Source organism: Syngnathus scovelli, chromosome 5 (genome assembly GCF_024217435.2).
Source record: "Syngnathus scovelli strain Florida chromosome 5, RoL_Ssco_1.2, whole genome shotgun sequence".
Taxonomy (NCBI): domain Eukaryota; kingdom Metazoa; phylum Chordata; class Actinopteri; order Syngnathiformes; family Syngnathidae; genus Syngnathus; species Syngnathus scovelli.
The window spans coordinates 13,906,343-13,925,280 of NC_090851.1; the positions used below are offsets into that span (position 1 = coordinate 13,906,343).

Here is an 18,938-nt window from a genome sequence, read left to right on the forward strand (position 1 = left end):
GCATTTTGAATCCTTGTTTGTAATGCGGAGAGGTTGTCTTCTTGAAAGAGCAGTGGCAGAAAGAATATAGAAGCTGGTGGAGCCTCTTTGGTGTCACATGACTAATTACGTTGCAAAGAGTCCCAGGCGAGTGGTCACTCCCTCTCTCTATCCCCTGGTCTTTTTCATGAACACATGCAGGAAACTTCATGCAAACTCAGTGACCAGTATTTATTGTTTATAGGGATGTCAGAATCAAATGACAGCTTGTATTGTTGTTGACCAAGTGGCATCTCCTGCCAGTAACCATGTCGCTTTTGTGTTGCTTCTCCTTCAGGGACTACGGCTCCAAGCGCAAGTCGGGTAAGTCACCGGTTTTCTTTCACAATGCTTTTCCATATGCAGCTTCTGTTAGCTCTTTCTAAAACTTTCTTTGGATTAAATTGTGACCTTAACATGGAAGATCATTACATTTAATGAAGCACATCTCAATTTGCTCTGTCTTATCTAAGATGTCATTGGAACGTATTGCTTATCTTTTTAATTTATACCACAGTGAGACACTGGATTTGTTTTTGGTTTTGTTTTGGACTGCAAGATAATATGTGTAATAGCCCAGGATAGGGACTGACTGAAGTGTTCCTGGTCACATTCAGATGTCACAATGTTGATTTCATAAGCATAGTTGACTAAACCTTCAACACTATTATACTGTGTGTGATTTGCCTATCACTGATGAGAGCCTCTAAAACGTGTGTTGGTCAATACCCCAATTATTTGTTCACAACATTTCATGTACACCCTTATAACGGTTGGGTCAAAAATACTCAAATTTTAGTTGAAAATTGGAAGTGGGCACACTACGTTTTAGAGAATGGGGGGGGGGGGGGGGTAAGATAAATGAGGTGAGCAAACATTCGTATATAAAAATTTAGGTCGCCAACACTTGACAACAGGTCAATCTGTTGTCTTAAATTGTCTATAACAATGACTATATAACAATGACTATGTTTATATGCCAACAATAACCCTTTTAAAACCAGATTAATGACAGTATTCAGGTTTTTAAAACACACGCAGGAACCCGAATATGCCGTGATTCGGGTTTTTCATATTCCAAATAAGGCTGCCGGATTACCCCTTTTCTAACTCAAATATTGTGTTATGTGAACGCGACCCCTCTTACCTCCATTGAATGGGGCATTAGTTTGTGTTGTGTTCATGCTCCTGCTCTGTCTGCAAGGAATCTTAGTCTTTGTAGTACAGGAATACTTGTATGGGTGTTATCCTCACTGTAGCAACCCTAATTTAAATACATTTATTCCTCCATAGTATTTTCACATTATTTTCTGTCTCTATGCCGAAAATGATGCAGCGTGTGTATATAGACAGTGTGTGTATAAGTCCGTACGTCATTTGGAGCGAGGGCGAAACAGACTGCTTTTTTCCTGCGGTGAATGATATGAATATTATGTTTTATTGACAGTGGAAAGTAACAAGCGGAAATGACGTCTGTTTGCATCATGATGTCCGCGTGTGTTGCTGTTTCAATAGGGATATTTCAGCGTGTCAGTGACTCTCTCAGGCATGTAAATGGGATACTGTATTCTAAATGTTTCAAATGTCAGTGTAGTCAGTGAGAATGCCACTGTCACTAACAAAACGCTATGTCCTTTCCCGCACAGAGATTTGTTCATGCAAGGCATCCAGTCTGATATAAAGGGAGTGCGAGGGAATGATAAGAGCTGCTTTGACTAGCAGCAAATCAGGTCTGCTACTGTGTTCATCACCATTGATGTCCTGTAAGCTAAAAATGCTCGTCTGTCTCTTTGTATTTGCCCTGTGATTGACTGGCATCAGTCCGTAGTGTAGTCTACCTTTCCACCAGCCAGCTGGTATGGGCTCCTGCTCACCATGACTTTGAAGAAGAAAAACGGTATATAAAATTAACTGTTAGATGTATCGATGCTTGTATTTAGGTGAAAAAATTGTGTGTGTGTGTGTGTGTGTGTGTGTGTGTGTGTGTGTGTGTGTGTGTGTGTGTGTGTGTGTGTGTGCGTGCACACACGTCTGTTTAGCCTTTAATGCTAATGACCAAGTTACAACCAGGCTATGTATGCCATTGCATAAAACATAATTGCCTGTGCATAAAACATAATTTATGTTGGATTTTACACACAATCCAAAATTGCAGCTACAAATGTACGCAGTTGATGATACTACATTTAAGATGCAGGCTTTGTTGCTACAAGTTACCGTATTGGTCCGAATATAAGACGACCCTGATTATAAGACAACCCCCTCTTTTTCAAGACTCAAGTTTGAAAAAGACTTTTTGAACATCAAATTTAATTTTTATACAGAAAACGATTACGTCTGCAATTTATGACGTCACACAACACTCGTAGACGGCACACATTACATAACTAACTGCGCGTAACGGTTCTGCTATACTAAATAACCATAAATGAAATACTCTCGGCAACATACCAAACATAAGTCATCGAGACAACAAAATACATTTGCTGGCGACCGTTAGTCGGCGTGCCGCTGCGTAACGGCGACTCGTACGATGCGAGGCAAACTTAAAGGACCGTGCCAGAGCTGTCAATCAAACGGCATGCACACAAAGCAAACCGCGATCGGACAAACGGCACAACAGTGGGCAGTAGTAACAATGAAATGTATATACCGTAATTTCCGAACTATAAGCCGCACTGGACTAGAAGCCGCACCAGCTAAAATTCAGGGATATTTTAGTTTTTTTTTTCTTATATAAGCTGCACCGGACTATAAGCCGCACGTGCACTTTTTACAAAGAAAGACAGTACACAGAAAGCCGTAAAAATCCATAAATACGCCGCGCCGCCATTTAAGCCTCAGAGTTCAAAGTAACCTTCTGAATAAAATGCATTAAAAGTTCACATTCATTACAACTTGTTTTTGGTGAGCAAAATGTCAGAAGAATTGAATGTAAATGCTGATTGATTGGGTTTTAACACAATGCAGATGGTCCAAACAGCGCCACTGCTTTGTGTAATCTCTGAGTCACATGGCAGAGTATGAAAAAGGGTTTAGAGCCCTTTGACGCAGGTCACCTAGCGTGCATTCCTACTGAAGCTCATAATAGTCACAAGCAACACAGCCAGAATAAGCAGCAGCCATAGTAGTGTTTCAAAATAGTACTTTTGTTGTTGTTTTGTTCTTCAAGATACCGCACAACAGTGGTCCACAGCCTTTTTGCGAGTGTATATAAGTGATCAAGTCATCACAAAAATCACGAAAAAAATCGTATATAAGCCGCACCTGACTATAAGCCGCAGGGTTCAAAATTTTGGAAAAAAGTCGCGGTTTATAGTCCGGAAATTACGGTACTCACTTTGTGTCAAAGACGCACACGATCACAGCAACATAGTCGATATCAGCAACCTTTAACTTACCGCTGCACACAAGTGAATGGGTATAATGTCAAGACCCCGAATGTAAGACGACCCCACTTTTTCAGTCTTTTTTCAATGCAAAAAACATCGTCTTATATAAGGCCAATACAGTACTTGCCATGAAGTACGTTTGTACTCAGCTGCAAGGTAATGTGTTTTTAATCTAACTCGTCAGAACGTACTGAATTTAACCCAGCATTGCTCAATGCAAAATACTGCATGGTGTTTGTAGATTAGATATCATATTAAGATGTGTAAAAGTTGGAAACGGAGACTCGTTTGTGTCATCTGAACAAATGCTAAACTTAGCATATCTTAAACCATTTTTGTTGGGAACACATTACTAGTAGAGAGCCAATATGAGGGTGAGTGATGTGAAGTGTGAAGTCTTGTGGGAAAATGTATACAACAAAATTAAATAGCAGCCCAATGTATTGCACATTGTGGTTCCAGTGGGTCGTAGGCTCACTCATGGCCATCGAGATTCTCTCCTAACAGGCAGGGTTCCAGCAACCGACCCTCGTTGCACTCGCAGTCGAGTGCAGGAGGTGCAACAGGCGAGGGTGACAATCACGACTCTATGTTCAGTTGTATATAAATGTGTTTTGAATCTTTTACTGTATATTTTTTAAAATATGTTCTCACCATCTTTCTGCTACGGATACCTGAAGGAGACAAATCACCTGATTATAAATTTGCTGAATCAACGACTACGGCATGTGCAACAAATGCAATGCACTTTCTTCGTCACTTGAGGAACTACTAGAAGTCATCTCTTGGAGACACCGTAGTTTCCATGCTTCAAAATGCACATGCTTCTCACTTAAGTCATTGCATCCTATTAGTTCACCACTAAATGGGATTGAAAACTCAAACGTTTTTACACAATGTCTCTTTAAGGACACATATATGGTGTTGCTTGGTGGAGATTACGTCTTTACAACATAGTACTGCTCAAGCACTTCTCTATTGTGGGAGAGGATTCACTGCTGTATCTTGTTTGTGAAGAAAATCAGGAATGGAGCACCTATATGGGGTTAGTCGAGAATTGCGACACCCTCCAGCAAATCCTGCAGCTGCACAGACAGCGATCTGTCTGAACCTGTCAGAAAGGCCAAGAGGTGGGTCCTGGCGACTGGGGCTGCATCTGGAGAGGGCACTCCAGCGCCACTGTTTTAGTGGCGACAAAGGCAAAAGATCAGCACTTATGAATTGTAAACTCAGAGCTAACTGCGATAAGATGGGGCGCCATGGGTAGTTGCAGATGTTTGGAAAGATCCTTGTGTCTGATCAAAAACGAGCTTTTAGAGTTCCCTCCTTGGGAGGGAGCTCCTACTGCAATGGTGCGATGAAGGAACCATGTGTGATGCCAAGATCCTTACACTCTTAACGAACAAGGGCGACTGTAGTGATTGTAGCAAACGTCGTAGAATATTCCTGCAAAGCATCGTAGGTTTTCACCAGAGTTGTGCTTAACAAGCTGCAAGAACCGGGTTTGTGTGTGTAGCAGATTCACAGTTATTTTGCACGAGCCGTTTTCGCATTGTTCCGGGAAAAAAATGTTAAATATGTCATATTTGCTCCAATTGTGTCCATGTTCTGTTTTCCCTGATTGGTTAGTTGCCGATATGTAGGGCACTTGTGACCACCATATCTGCTCATTGTGTAGGCGCTGTTTTTTTCTCCCAAAATTTGCTTGTAAACTACTGAACCATTAGTTTGGCTTTTTGGGAAAAAATTAAATTTGAGTCGTTGGCTAGTATTACACTAAAACTTATACATTGTATTTAGTTTTACTGAAAGGTAATTGAAGTGAATGTATATCATTGATTGTTTTGTTTTTTTTAATATTTTTTGGAATCATTTGTCATTTTATTGGTTGCCCACTTACCCAGTGCAGTTGTAGAAAATTGTATTTTTGCGTGCTTGTTTTATTGTTATTCTTTGTGGTGGGTGGGGGGAATTAAAGCCACATCACTATATCACCCACTTGATACGAAGATGATTGGTTTTGGCTTAAGTTTGAAAATAAACTTTTAGATATCTGTACCAAAGTGGCATCCCAAATATTTTGTCATCTGTCCTTGTTTTCTTTCAAGAATAGCATTTAATTTCCTGTATGAGGGCTATTTTGTTATTTTAGAACAATAAGGCAGTGGAGAGAGAATAAGGGGTCATTATTTCACTCGTGGCTAAGGCCCATTTCAGCTTGACTGAGGTCCATGCAGAGACACAGAAGAAAAAGAGACGATGAAAATTGTATAATTAGAGCCCGAGCAATGGCTAGGAATGCGTTTTGCTTACAATGGCAGTCTTTTGCATATTTATGTACAGTATCTTGCCCTCAGATGCATTCAGTTAATTTAAAGCAGTGAGTGTCGGGACCCCACCCCCCTTTTTGTTTACAAGGTATGCTTAACTTGTGCTTTACCATTCTATGGCCATCTTCTTTCTGTCAGACTGAATAATCTTTCTCTGCTTTTTTTCCATTCTCTTTTACATCTGCAGTATGGATGTACGGCATTACCGACAGCCCAAGGAAAGAGGCGTCAGGTAGCTTTGTGTGTCTCTGTCAAATCAGTACGTTTGCATGACACAAGTGAGCATTTAATACCCATGTTATTGCAAAAAATTGCCAAATTTTTGTGTATCATACGATTGTAAATGTGATCCGAACATACTTCGATTATTTTCTTTGGGTTTATTTGCATGAAAGTGGAGCAGCATTTCTCCAGTTTCTACCTCAGGATTTTTCTTGAATGTTGAATACTTTTACAAATACATAATAGAGGGGAAGTGCCAACAAGGCCATGGTTAAGGATGCATTTCTAGGTACTTATTTTTGGATGCTGATTCAGTTCATGCTGCATGACGCTTAGAACTAGAATCTTTAACTACACAAATGGCAAAAAAAATAAGCATTGATGGTGACCTATTCAGCTACTAACCACCAACTGGAAAAGCCCCACTACTAAGCAATTTGAAAGTGGGGATACTTCCACATCAAAGGATTTAATTAACCTGAGCACCTTCGAAATGGGTCAAGGAGAGAAGTCTAATAAAAACTGAAATATGGGGTTACCTCCACTGATTTACGCATGTGAACGTACTGACTGTTGAACGCATGCTCGGCTGTGTTTGTGAGTGTGCCCTGCCAGCTGCTTCCCACTTCTTTTTTATTTTATTTTTTTCATTCACATTTCAGCCTTTTCAAGGCATCCAATTTATGTGCACTGTCATCAGCCTCTCCTTTCACCCATCTAGTCAAATTAAACATGCAAGTCCTCCAAGCGTGTTAGCGACTCCAGCAAACACATTCATCAACAAGGGTGGGCAATTAATTTATCAAAAGGGCCGCATAAGAAATGTTAATAATCGAGCGCAATCAATCAATCAATCAATCAATCAATCAATCAATCTTTTTTTATTTGCCAAGTTTGAGCATGCCAAACAAAGAATTTGACTCCGGTAGATCTCGGGCTCTGTACAACATTTAGGTAGCTAACAACATCCAGGACGACATGTGCAAAAATTGACAATTATTCTCAAACATCCCCTGATCTTAAACTCCCAGGAGGGCAAGGAAAAACTCAAAACTCCTACGAGGGGAAATGAGAAACCTTGAGAAGAGACCACAGATGGGAGGATCCCTCTTCCAGGATGACTAGGCTGCAATGGATGCAGAGAGGACACGTAGTACACATAATATGGACAATCCAAAAGTAAAGCATCGAGAGCAGGATGTTATTGCACAGTCATGTCTCTGAGACTCGATGAGTGGTGTGAGTTCATCAGAGCGACAGCCTGGGGGAAGAAGCTGTGTCTGTGTCTGTTGGTTTTGGCGTACAGCGCTTTGTAACACCGTCCGAAGGGGAGTAGTTCAAACTGCGACCTGGGTGAGAAGGGTCTGTAGAGATGTTACTTGCATGTTTCCTGGTCCTGGACAAGTACAAGTCCTCGATAGATGGGAGGTTGGTCCTGATTATCTTTTCTGCAGTCCTGATTGTCCGTGGCAGTCTGTGCTTGTCTTGTTTGTTGGCCGATCCAAACCAGACAGTGATGGAGGTGGAGAGGATAGACTGGATGATGGCAGTATAGAAGGTCTTCAGCAGCTCCTGTGGCAGGTTGAACTTCCTGTGCTGTCTCAGAAAATACTGCCTCTGGTGGGCCTTCTTCCGGACAGAGTCTATGTGGTTAGTCCATTTCAGGTCCCGAGAGATTGTGGATCCCAGGAACTTGAAGGTGTCTGTGGAGAGAATAGCATTACTGTGGATGGTGAGGGGTGGAAGTGGTGAAGGGTCTCTCCTGAAGTCCACTGTCATCTCCACGGTCTTGAGCGGGTTCAGCTCCAGGTGGTTTTGGCTGCACCAGTGGACCAGCCTCAACGTGCTAAACTCAACTGTGTTTAATATGAATTCTTTCCTTAACATAATCATTCAATTGTCTTATTTTATTAAACTGATATTACATTGCATGTGTGTGTGTGAGTATATATATATATATATATATATATATATATATATATATATATATATATATATATATATACCGTAATTTCCGGACTATAAGTCGCGTTTTTTTTCATAGTTTGGGTGGGGGGGCGACTTATACTCAGGAGCGACTTATATATGTTTTTTTTCACAAATTTTTACTTGATCATTAAGACATCACTTACAAGTATAGTTGACCACTTCCCATGTTATTTTTAGTATAGTTGATCACTTTACATGCTTTTATTTCTTTATCTTGAACATATTCAAAACATAAAAAATAGAGAAAACATCAAATAAAGCAATTAACACTTTAAAGCACCATATCCAAGTCCACTGTCTGCTGTATGTACACTTGCTCCATTTTTGCTCCTCTTATATTTATTATCATTATTTATTATTATTTGTTTATTTATCATTTATTCAATACTCTTATTTATTCATTGTTAGTGCCTTCTTGGGTTTTTTTGTGTTGCTTGTATGCATATGTGTACTATCTCACCGAGGGATAGTGGAAATGTAATTTCAATCTCTTTGTGTGTCTTAGTATATAAAAAAATATATCGACGATAAAGCAGACTTTGACTTTGATAAAACAACCAAAAAAAAATTATATTTTCAGACGAAACTGGATGAGGGCGCTCTAAATTTTACCGTTGGCCGTGACTCATCAACTGGGTGGGCTTAAGAAAAATGGCACCAAAAAGAAACTCATATTTTGCAGGTTACAAACTTCAAGTTGTAAAATATGCAGCTGAAAACAGTAATCGAGCAGCAGAAAGAAAGTTTGGAGAACCGTGATGTACCAATGGATTACTATTTCAAGTGACGTCAGTAGCGCGGCGCGCCGGTTGTTTACATACAAACGTGCCCACACAAGGACTACCGGCATCATTAGCGGTGATCATTTCTAAGTGACACGGAGAACAAAGAGTTTGAAGGAATTAAGGATTTGGAGTGACATAGAAGGTTTGAAAAACTATTATGGCTTTTACGCACGCCCGGTCTCTACTGAGTCGGGGGCCGACGCTCGGCCGAGTGGCTGTCCGCGAACGGTGCGCGGGGCTCGGACATGGCCATTACGCACGCCCGGTCTGTCTGGAAGTCCACGCCTCCACACGCTTGGAAGTTTGTTTTGTTTAATAAAGAGCCGTTTACCAAACCTACGTCTATCCTTGTACTTTGTTAACGCTACAATATAGTTATATAGTAGATCTGTGGAATAAAGACGAGGCTGACGTCAGGGCGCACGCGCGGCGATGTTGACAAAGGACGAGGAATTTGATCGATGGATTTAATGGAATTAAAGTGCACGGATGGTTTGACAATATTATTGGCTTGTATTATAGTTATTTAAAATATAGTTTATCTATCGTTATATGAGCCTGTGGAATATTTTGAAGCGCAAGCGCCCTCAGCCGTGCGCACCCATTGTTGACAAAGAACGATCGATGGATTTAATGAATTGGAGTGACACCGATGGTTTTATAAACATGTTATTCATGTAATAGTTGTCCTTAATCACTCTATATGTTACGTCAGGCCCGTTCTCAGCTCTTTGTTTGTGTTTGTCACGTTAGCATACCTATCGTTTAGCCTGTTGTTGCTATTTAATGAATTGGAGTGACACCGATGGTTTTATAAACATGTTATTCATGTAATAGTTGTCCTTAATCACTCTATATGTTACGTCAGGCCCGTTCTCAGCTCTTTGTTTGAGTTTGTCACGTTAGCATACCTATCGTTTAGCCTGTTGTTGCTATTTAATGAATTGGAGTGACACTGATGGTTTTATAAACATGTTATTCATGTAATAGTTGTCCTTAATCACTCTATATGTCAGGCCCGTTCTCAGCTCTTTGTTTGTGTTTGTCACGTTAGCATACCTATCGTTTAGCCTGTTGTTGCTATCGTTTAGCCTGTTGTTGCTCGTTCATGACTGTTTTTGGTGTGGGATTTTGTCGAATAAATTGCCCCCAAAATGCGACTTATACTCCGGAGCGACTTATATATGTTTTTTTTTTCACTTTTTGGGGCATTTTATGGCTGGTGCGACTTATACTCCGGAGCGACTTATAGTCCGGAAAATACGGTATATATGTTATATCGTAATTTTCGGACTATAAGTCGATCCGGAGTATAAGTCGCACCAGCCATTAAATGCCCAAAAAGTGAAAAAAAACATAAGTCGCTCCGGAGTATAAGTTGCATTCTTGGGGGCAATTTGTTTGACAAAATCCAACACCAAGAACAGACATGAACGAGCAACAACAGGCTAAATGATAGCAACAACAGGCTAAACGATAGGTATGCTAACATGACAAACACAAACGAAGAGCTGAGAACGGGCCTGACGTACCATATAAAGTTATTAAAGACAACTATTACATAAATAACATGTTTATAAAACCATTGGTGTCACTCCAATTCATTAAATCCATCGATTGTTCGATACAATAGCAACAACAGGCTAAACGATAGGTATGCTAACGTGACAAACACAAACGAAGAGCTGAGAACGGGCCTGACGTAACATATAAAGTTATTAAAGACAACTATTACATAAATAAGTTCAAGTTCAAGTTCAAGTTTACTTTATTGTCAAAGATCTCTGTAGCAGGGTTACCACAGAAGTTTGAAATTGCGTTTTACCAGTCTCCAATGTGCAGATTAACTAAGAACATGCTGATAAACATGTGCAGTACTATACAATAAAATACTCTCTCTCACATTCACACGCACGCACACACACACACACACACACGGTGTGTAATAAGAGTATTGACAATACAGACCCACACACACACACATACATACACAGCAGCAGAAGTACAATCAGTGGTCATAGAAGTAAAGTGAAAAAGTGTATAACTGTATATAAGGTGCAAGAGTAAAGTGCCAAGTGGCATGGTGACTTTGGAATGTTCAAGTGGTTTTCCTCAGTGTGTTCATGAGTCTGATGGCTTGAGGAAAGAAGCTGTTACTCAGTCTGCTTGTGCGGGACCGCAGGTTGCGGTACCGCTTCCCTGATGGTAGAAGGGAGAACAGTCTGTGTGCAGGATGAGTAGTGTCTTTGATGATGTTCATTGCCCTCTTGGTACAGTGTGAAGTGTACAGTTCCTAAATGGCTGGAAGGGGTGACCTGATGATCTTTTCTGCTGTCCTCACCACCCTCTGCAGCGCCTTTTTGTCTGCAGCTAGGCAGCTGCCATGCCAAACAGAGACGCTGCTGGTCAGGATGCTCTCAATAGCACCTCTGTAGAAGGTGGTGAGAGCAGAGGTGGGGAGGTCGGCTCTTCTCATCCGTCTCAGGAAGTGGAGTCGTGTCTGCGCCTTCTTGACCAGCGCAGTGGTGTTGGTAGTCCATGAGAGGTCATCAGTGATGTGCACTCCCAGGAACTTTGTGCTTTTCACAGACTCTACTGCACTGCCGTTGATGATGAGTGGGATGTGTGTTGGTTGTTTCTTTCTGAAGTCCACAGTGATTTCTTTTGTTTTGTTTACGTTGAGAAGCAGATTGTTCCTATCACACCAGGTGATGAGTTGCTGTACCTCCTCTCTGTATGCTGAGTCATCGTTGTCTTTGATGAGACCCACCACTGTTGTGTCATCTGCAAATTTGATGATGTGATTCGTTTCAAATCTGGCAGAGCAGTCGTGGGTCATCAGCGTGAACAGCAGGGGGGATAGCACACATCCTTGCGGCACCCCGGTGTTTATGACGGTGGTCGCTGAGGAGTTGTTTCCGACTCTGACTGTCTGCGGTCTGTTCGTTAGAAAGTCCAGCAGCCAGTTGCACAGTGGAGTGCTGACGCCTATTGTACTCAGCTTGTTCACCAGATGTTGGGGGATGACTGTGTTGAACGCAGAGCTGAAGTCAATGAACAGCATCCGCGCGTGACTGTTTTTGTTCTCCAGATGAGCCAGGCAGAGGTGGAGTGCTGTTGCTATGGCGTCATCAGTGGAGCGCTTGGGGCGGTAGGCAAATTGGTATGGGTCCAGAGTAGTGGGGAGGGTGGATGTTAAGTGGGTCTTCACCAGTCTCTCAAAGCACTTCATCATGATGGAAGTGAGTGCTATGGGTCTGTAGTCATTCAGTGATGATGCCGGTGACTTCTTGGGTAGTGGTACGATGGTGGTAGCTTTGAAAATTGCTGGTATGATGGCTTGGTTCAGAGAGGTGTTGTAGATGTCTGTGAGGACGTCAGTGAGTGAGTCTGCACAGTCTCTGAGCACGCGCCCGGGTATGTTGTCTGGACCTGCAGCTTTCCTGGGGTTCACCTTGAGTAGGGTCCTCTTCACGTCCGCTGGGTCCAGTTGAAGTGTTGTGCTGTCTGGGTGTACTGGGGTTTTTGTGGGTGTTGTGGTGTTGTTTTCTTCAAACCGGCTGAAGAAGGTGTTGAGAGAGTTGAGGAAGTCTATGTTGTCCTCACACGGTGGGGGGGATGGTTTGTAGTCTGTGACTGACTGGATGCCTTGCCACAGGCGTCTTGGGTCTTTTGTGTCAGTGAAGTGTGAGTTGATTTTTTGACCATATGCACGCTTGGCTACTCTCACGCAAAAAGTGGTACTATAGTATTGTTGACAATAATATATTATGACACAACGATGAATTATAATACACTCAGTTAAGCACAGTCTGTTAATATGCATATTATCAGGGTAAAACCTTTGTCCATTTACCTTTTACCATATAGGAAATAAGAACATTGCTAAAATAAGGACCACTGTTGGGGTTGTCATGAGTCTTTTGTGAAAAATAGTCGCTCGAGGTGTCGAAAAAGTAACTACATATGGCGAAAATTTCACCAGGTCTTCAACCAAACCTTTGGCTTTCTTGATGCATATAAAAATAAACGTACCACTTGTAATAAACTCAGCCAGACAACGGTGAAGCATACTGATGTTCCACACAGATTTTATTTCTTAGATGTTTTGTTTATTTGTCATGGAAACATCATAAGCGCTGCAAAAAATTTATTACAAAAGTAAATGCCTACTTTTACAAAAAAACAAATGATCACTACGTCCATAAGATCAAACAAATACCTTGGATCAATAAAGTTTCAATCAATCAATCAATCAATCAATCAATCAATCAATCAATCAATCAATCAATCAATCAATCAATCAATCAATCAATCAATCAACCAAGTCTTATCCCAGCCGGGTGCTGACATCTATATAGTCGGTATAATCCGTAAGGTGCCTAACGTTGTACAGCAGCAATGGAAACATGTGACTTCCGATCTGACACACGATCACACATAATCTCTTTTGCCCCTTTTCAACAGTCGTGCCACCGCTAATGACTCGGCACATCCTTAACCACCGGAAATCCACCAAAATAAAAGCACAGCGTGTCGAATAATAACGTAATAACAACATAAAGTGTGTCATAAGAAGGATGAAAAACAAAAGTTAAACAGGTTAATATTTATGAGTCAACTTTTATTTCGACTTCATGTTCTTCGAGGGCAGGTCAGAGGCTATGTCGTGAATGGATGTGGTTTGCCCAGGCCCGACCTATCGCAAGCACAGTCTGTGATGTAATTCTGGTTTAGGTGCATAAATAAAGATTCTTCAAGAAAGACAGACAAATGGAACTGAATCTCATTTTCACTATGTTTCTCATATTTCACATTTTAGCGGGCTGGGCATTTTAGGAACTCGTAATGCTCATTTGATATTTTGAACAATTCTACACTTGCAGCTTTGTGAAAATAATCTAGGGAGGCCATGGCTGTGCCCCAGTTCACAATGCAAGCGCTTACATTCATTTGGTTTTGTTGTGAGTGTACTCCTAGACACCCTCTACAATATCTGGGTTAATCAAATTGACTTGACCCAAAGGTGGAGAGCAGGGGTGGGCAAACTTTTTGACTGGCGGGCCAAATTTGGTTCTAAATTTTGATCGGGGGGCCGAACCAGGAGCAGATGGATGTAGTGTTTGTGTGAAGTAATAGAAATGACATGTAAAGGTCATTGCATAAAAGGTTTGTACTTTTAGTTTGTAGTAAAGCATGGATATTCAAAAAAAGCTTTTTGAAAACAAATGCATTTATTAACAGCATTAAAAAAATATTTATCCAAAAAACTACTATTAATGATTCTCATTAAATACGACACTGTTATTATGAATAATAGTTTCCATCACTTCAGCGCCTGCAGGTCAGATTTATGAAATATGTTAATCTAATGAGGCGAAATCACATCAAACGCCAAACATTCTGACCAAATACATCATCTTGAAGAATCATTGAAAGAATACTTCTGAATAAAGTAATAAAGAAATCGATAGTATTGTTGGTCTCCCTTTTTTGCTAGTGCATCATGGCCTGGAGTAAAATTTGTTGTGGTAATTCTTAGGATAGAGCCGAGGTGTCGGTCTGTTAACCTGGAGCTGTGACGGGCTTTGTTGACGTTCATGTTGCGGAACGTCTGCTCACACACGTAGGTCGAGCCAAATTGTCCTCTCTTTTTTTTTTTAAACACTCGGCACTCAGTGTCCACCCTTCTTTTCCTCGGGCCACCCATTTTAGTGGAAGGATTCCAGGGGAAGGATTGTGGGTGGCATTAATGTAAAACTGTATCTGAAAGCTCAGCGCGCGAATTACGAGAATGCTGACGTCACAGCCCACACTCGAAATTCGGCACTGATAAAAATAGAGCGCGGAGTGCGCTGGGTCCGTACTACTTAGTACGTACACGCACTTGTGAGTGTGCACCGAGCTTTCTGACACGGCGCGGGCCTGGCGCTTCCCCATCTATTGGTGAAACATACTAATTGCAGGGAAAATGACCCCAAAAAAGTTAAATAGTACAATTTATTTAGGTTTAGCGGGCCGGATTAAATGGCCCCGTGGGCCGGATGTGGCCCGCGGGCCGTAGTTTGCCCATGTCTGGTGTAGAGACTCCAGTCCCATTCAACCTCTTAAGGATTACTGTGAGCCAGGCTCCCTCGTCATACATCCGCGACCTTTGTCACTGCAAATGTCCTTGTGGATGATTGGAGGGAAAAAAAATGCACAGACATGTTCACACATTTTGTAGAAAGTCCTCCCAGAAGAGTGCACACTGTATAGCTCTGACATCCATTCTCAATTAATTTTCTTTGTCCGGTGTCTTGATACTTACACATTGTGAAACAGCACACAAAATTCAATCATTCCAAATATGAATGCATTTCTTTTGAGTCCGTCAACTGTTTTGAACGAAAGCCTAACTCTAGTACAAATAACTATCAGTGTGTCATAACGTGTGAAATTTGCTGTCCTGCATTTGTTTCAAAGATGTGTTTGTCTTTGAATCCTCTTTGCACGTAGATCTGCTTTTTAATCTTACGCCACCCACCCCTTTTTTTAACTGACTTTACTTTGCCTACTGACAAATCTCCACTCAGTAGGAAGGGACTTTATAGTTGGAAGCCCTCATTGGTATTCTCTACCTGTCACAATAAATATCAGTCTTCATTGTTAATTGTTGAGCTAAAATAATAATACTGGGAAACGTCTGCATTCATGATATTTTCTTTGTCCCACACATTGTCAGGACCGACCTTCCGGCTTCTCAAACATACCAAACATTTTCATTTTCACATACGTATATAAGAAACATCTTCCTTTCCTGTTAATGCATTTAAGATTATAGTTTGAACAACTGCTCAAGCTTTCCTGCTCAGTTCATACAGTTCAGTGTATACCTTCCATCCATTTCTATACTGCTTGTCCTCATTAGGGTTGCGGGTGAGCTGAAGCCTATCCCAGCTGACTTAAGCCTCAAGGCAGTGTAAATACTCTTGGAGTGCTCATCATCCAATTTCAGGGCACATATAGACAAACATTTACAATTGCATTTACACCTATGAACAAATTAGTCTTCAGTTAACGTCCGTTTTGAAATGTGGGAAGAAGCTATAGTTCGTCCAGCATTTGTCGTACACATTTTTACCCCTTTGTGTTTTGGTCAGTTTTACTACAATGGCTATCTACTCAGTAATCTATGCGTTTTTCTGCAAGGAGGCTCAACAAAAGAAAGTTTCAGTGACCCTTGTCAAACGCACCTCTTGGATTAAGGTGCCCCCGGCTTCCCGGTAACGGGTTTGTTTTTTAGCCGGGTTCGGAGATTCGTCCGTAATCTAACCACCCGAGTTAAATTAACTCCACCGGAATCAATCTAATTTCTGTACGACGCCAATCCCTCTCAAGTCACCCGAAGCTCGTGCCGAGTAACTCAATTCGAGGCAGGACTTCGAAGTGACCGCATCGTATTGATGGCTCCCCGCTAATGTTTGAAGTTCTTATTTTGTTACGGATATTTTTTAGATGTCTTTGTTAAGACCTCAGGGATTCGTTTGTATAGCGCACCCAAGCACTAGTTTTGCCGAAGTAAATGTTGATATGGGTCCGTTCCACTTGGTCGCTCATGCAGCGAGCCGACCAACCTTTTTATTCGAAAGAGAATCGAATTAATAAAAGTGTGACAATAATAGCATTTAAGAAGAAAATTAATGCACTTTATATGATTAATTCTAACTTCGTATACGTAGATCTAGCACTTAACCGTCGGAGTTCTTCACCCCTCTTAATTGCTTTAAAAAGAATAACAACTATCTTAAACCGGATAAAAATGTCGTGCTCTATTTAGATTTGCCCAATAATTAATTTGGAAGGCAAGTCTATTTTTTGATCGTGTCCCGTTTAACTTTTGACGCGGCCCGACAAATTTAGGAACTGGGCCGCGCCCGACGGACAATCGAAATACTTTTATCCTCCTCCAACTCCAATGATTTATTTTAACCGTCGTCGTTATTTTATTTAGAAGAAGTAAATTTCCAACAATTCACTTTTAACGAAATCCACTCCTCCCTTAAATATTTACAAAAGTTTTTTAATTCTCCAACTTGCTCGGAGTTACTTTTTCCGCGGCCCGTCAAAAAGGGGAAGCGGGCCTGAGCCTTTCAAATAATTAAATAACTTTCCGTTCTACACAAAACCCATAATCCGATTTAAACACCTCCGTTAATTTATTCAGACGAAACAAACTTTCGAACGGATCGAAATTCACCCGTGGCTCAAATAACTACGGAAGTTATTCAAGTCTCTAACTTGTTCGGAGTTATTTTTTACGCGGCCCGTCAAAAAAGGGAAGCGGGCCTGAGCCTTTCAAATAGTTAAATAACTTTCCGTTCTACACAAAACGAATAATCCGATTTAAACACCTCCGTTAATTTATTTTATTTAAATCGGCCCCAAACCATCGGTTGCATATTCAGTACAAATCCGCGCACAACGAAGTAATATATAAAACACATTTATTGAAGAAACATGGAATAGAATTACAAATCTCAATTACTCCAGAAACCGAACAATTTCACTCACTGATACCCGTGTTAATAAAATCATTCAATCCCAGAACAATTCGACTGCAAAACACAGTTCATGAAAGAGGGAAGAGGTAAATACCAGCTGCGTGCTATTTTTGGTGGAAGCAAAGTCGAGTGATCAATTCGATCTTACTTCTAAAATCCAAATTAGAGAAACAGGCTGGCCTCGAGGGAGCCGGCGGCCCGATGACTATTCCCCCGTCTCGCTAAAATACATAAAAACGGTAAACCCTCACCTATTCCTCGTTTAAAGTTGTCCAGTCCAATTTTTAGGAGTAAATCCAAGTTAATTTCAGTCCAGTGATCCTGCGTCTCACACAAAGATCTTCGGGACTTTGCAAAAAAATCTTGAAACTCCTCCGGGCTTCTTCACGTATGAGCGCTCTTTTGGGGGAAAAAAGCCCTGAAGCTGCCCCTGCAGGACTTTTTATAGACTTCTCTGTCCCCCCCCCCCTTCCCTTTCTTTTCTCCTGTACTTTCCCTATAGGGTAAGACTGCCCAGTTTTCCCACGCCTATAGAAGGGACTGGCCAGCTTTCCCATGCCTATAGAAGGGACTGGCCAGTTTTCCCACGCCTACTATAGGGTAGGAGTGCCCAGTTTTCTTCCCACGCTTGGCCATCTGTGGCCTTCAGCAGCTGTTTCCGCCCTGACCACGCAGTACTTTTCCACCAAATGCACAGCTAGCCCCTGGTAAAACCTTTCACTTCCCCTTTTCTTCTCTTCCTGTTCCATGAAAATAACTTTAAAGTTACGCTTCAATTAACTCTGAAATAAAAATCCAAACCCTTGACCTACTTTTCTAAACAATTTATGTCACGCCACTATTCTCATAGTGACGGGTCTCTTGATCGAATTGACAAATAATATTGCTTAAAGCAGTTACAGAATACATTTTTAGCCAAGCAAAGAAATCAAAAAATAAAAATCACATTTGTGCTTCTCCAAACAATTTATGTCACGCCACTATTCTCATAGTGACGGGTCTCTTGATCGAATTGACAAATAATATTGCTTAAAGCAGTTACAGAATACATTTTTAGCCAAGCAAAGAAATCAAAAAATAAAAATCACATTTGTGCTTCTCCAAACAATTTATGTCACGCCACTATTCTCATAGTGACGGGTCTCTTGATCGAATTGACAAATAATATTGCTTAAAGCAGTTACAGAATACATTTTTAGCCAAGCAAAGAAATCAAAAAATAAAAATCACATTTGTGCTTCTCCAAACAATTTATGTCACGCCACTATTCTCATAGTGACGGGTCTCTTGATCGAATTGACAAATAATATTGCTTAAAGCAGTTACAGAATACATTTTTAGCCAAGCGAAGACATTAAAAAAATAAAAACCACATTTGTGCTTCCATGCGTGACTCACACTCCGACACCGTGTTCCTCTTTTATATCCATTTTAACCGGTTTAGCTTATTCTGGCCCCTCTTTTGGTCTCCCGTTTTGGTCTGGCGCCATCTTTTGGACAAATTTGGAATTTCAACTCTGCCAATTTATTCCTGTGAACAATCCATATTCTACCATTTGCACCATCTCTACCCCCCATGTTACATGACACCCTAAATTTTGTATTTACACCTGCTCATCTTATATTTCTAGTGTGGAAAGACAAGTGCATTTGTGCTAA

General features: G+C 41.0%; 1 protein-coding gene and 1 long non-coding RNA gene across 5 annotated transcripts in view; one reads left to right on the forward strand and one right to left on the reverse strand.

Moving 5' to 3' along the window:
• Nucleotides 1-18,938, forward strand: part of sh3pxd2aa (SH3 and PX domains 2Aa) — a 108,881-nt gene that overhangs the window by 50,993 nt on the left and 38,950 nt on the right. For 2 of the 4 annotated variants that reach the window (XM_049720764.2, XM_049720766.2), the window contains 2 exons: nt 317-342; nt 5,928-5,972. In XM_049720764.2, coding sequence (XP_049576721.1) covers nt 317-342; nt 5,928-5,972 — 71 coding nt within the window. Of the gene's footprint in view, nt 1-316; nt 343-1,465; nt 1,565-1,664; nt 1,749-5,927; nt 5,973-18,938 lie in introns of all 4 variants that reach the window. The other 2 variants (XM_049720768.2, XM_049720765.2) reach the window with 2 other exon arrangements.
• LOC125969082 (uncharacterized) lies at nt 8,151-9,999 on the reverse strand. The gene is made up of 2 exons (XR_011086840.1): nt 9,796-9,999; nt 8,151-9,494 (listed from the first exon to the last, which is right to left on the reverse strand). It is a non-coding gene; the product is annotated as an uncharacterized lncRNA (long non-coding RNA).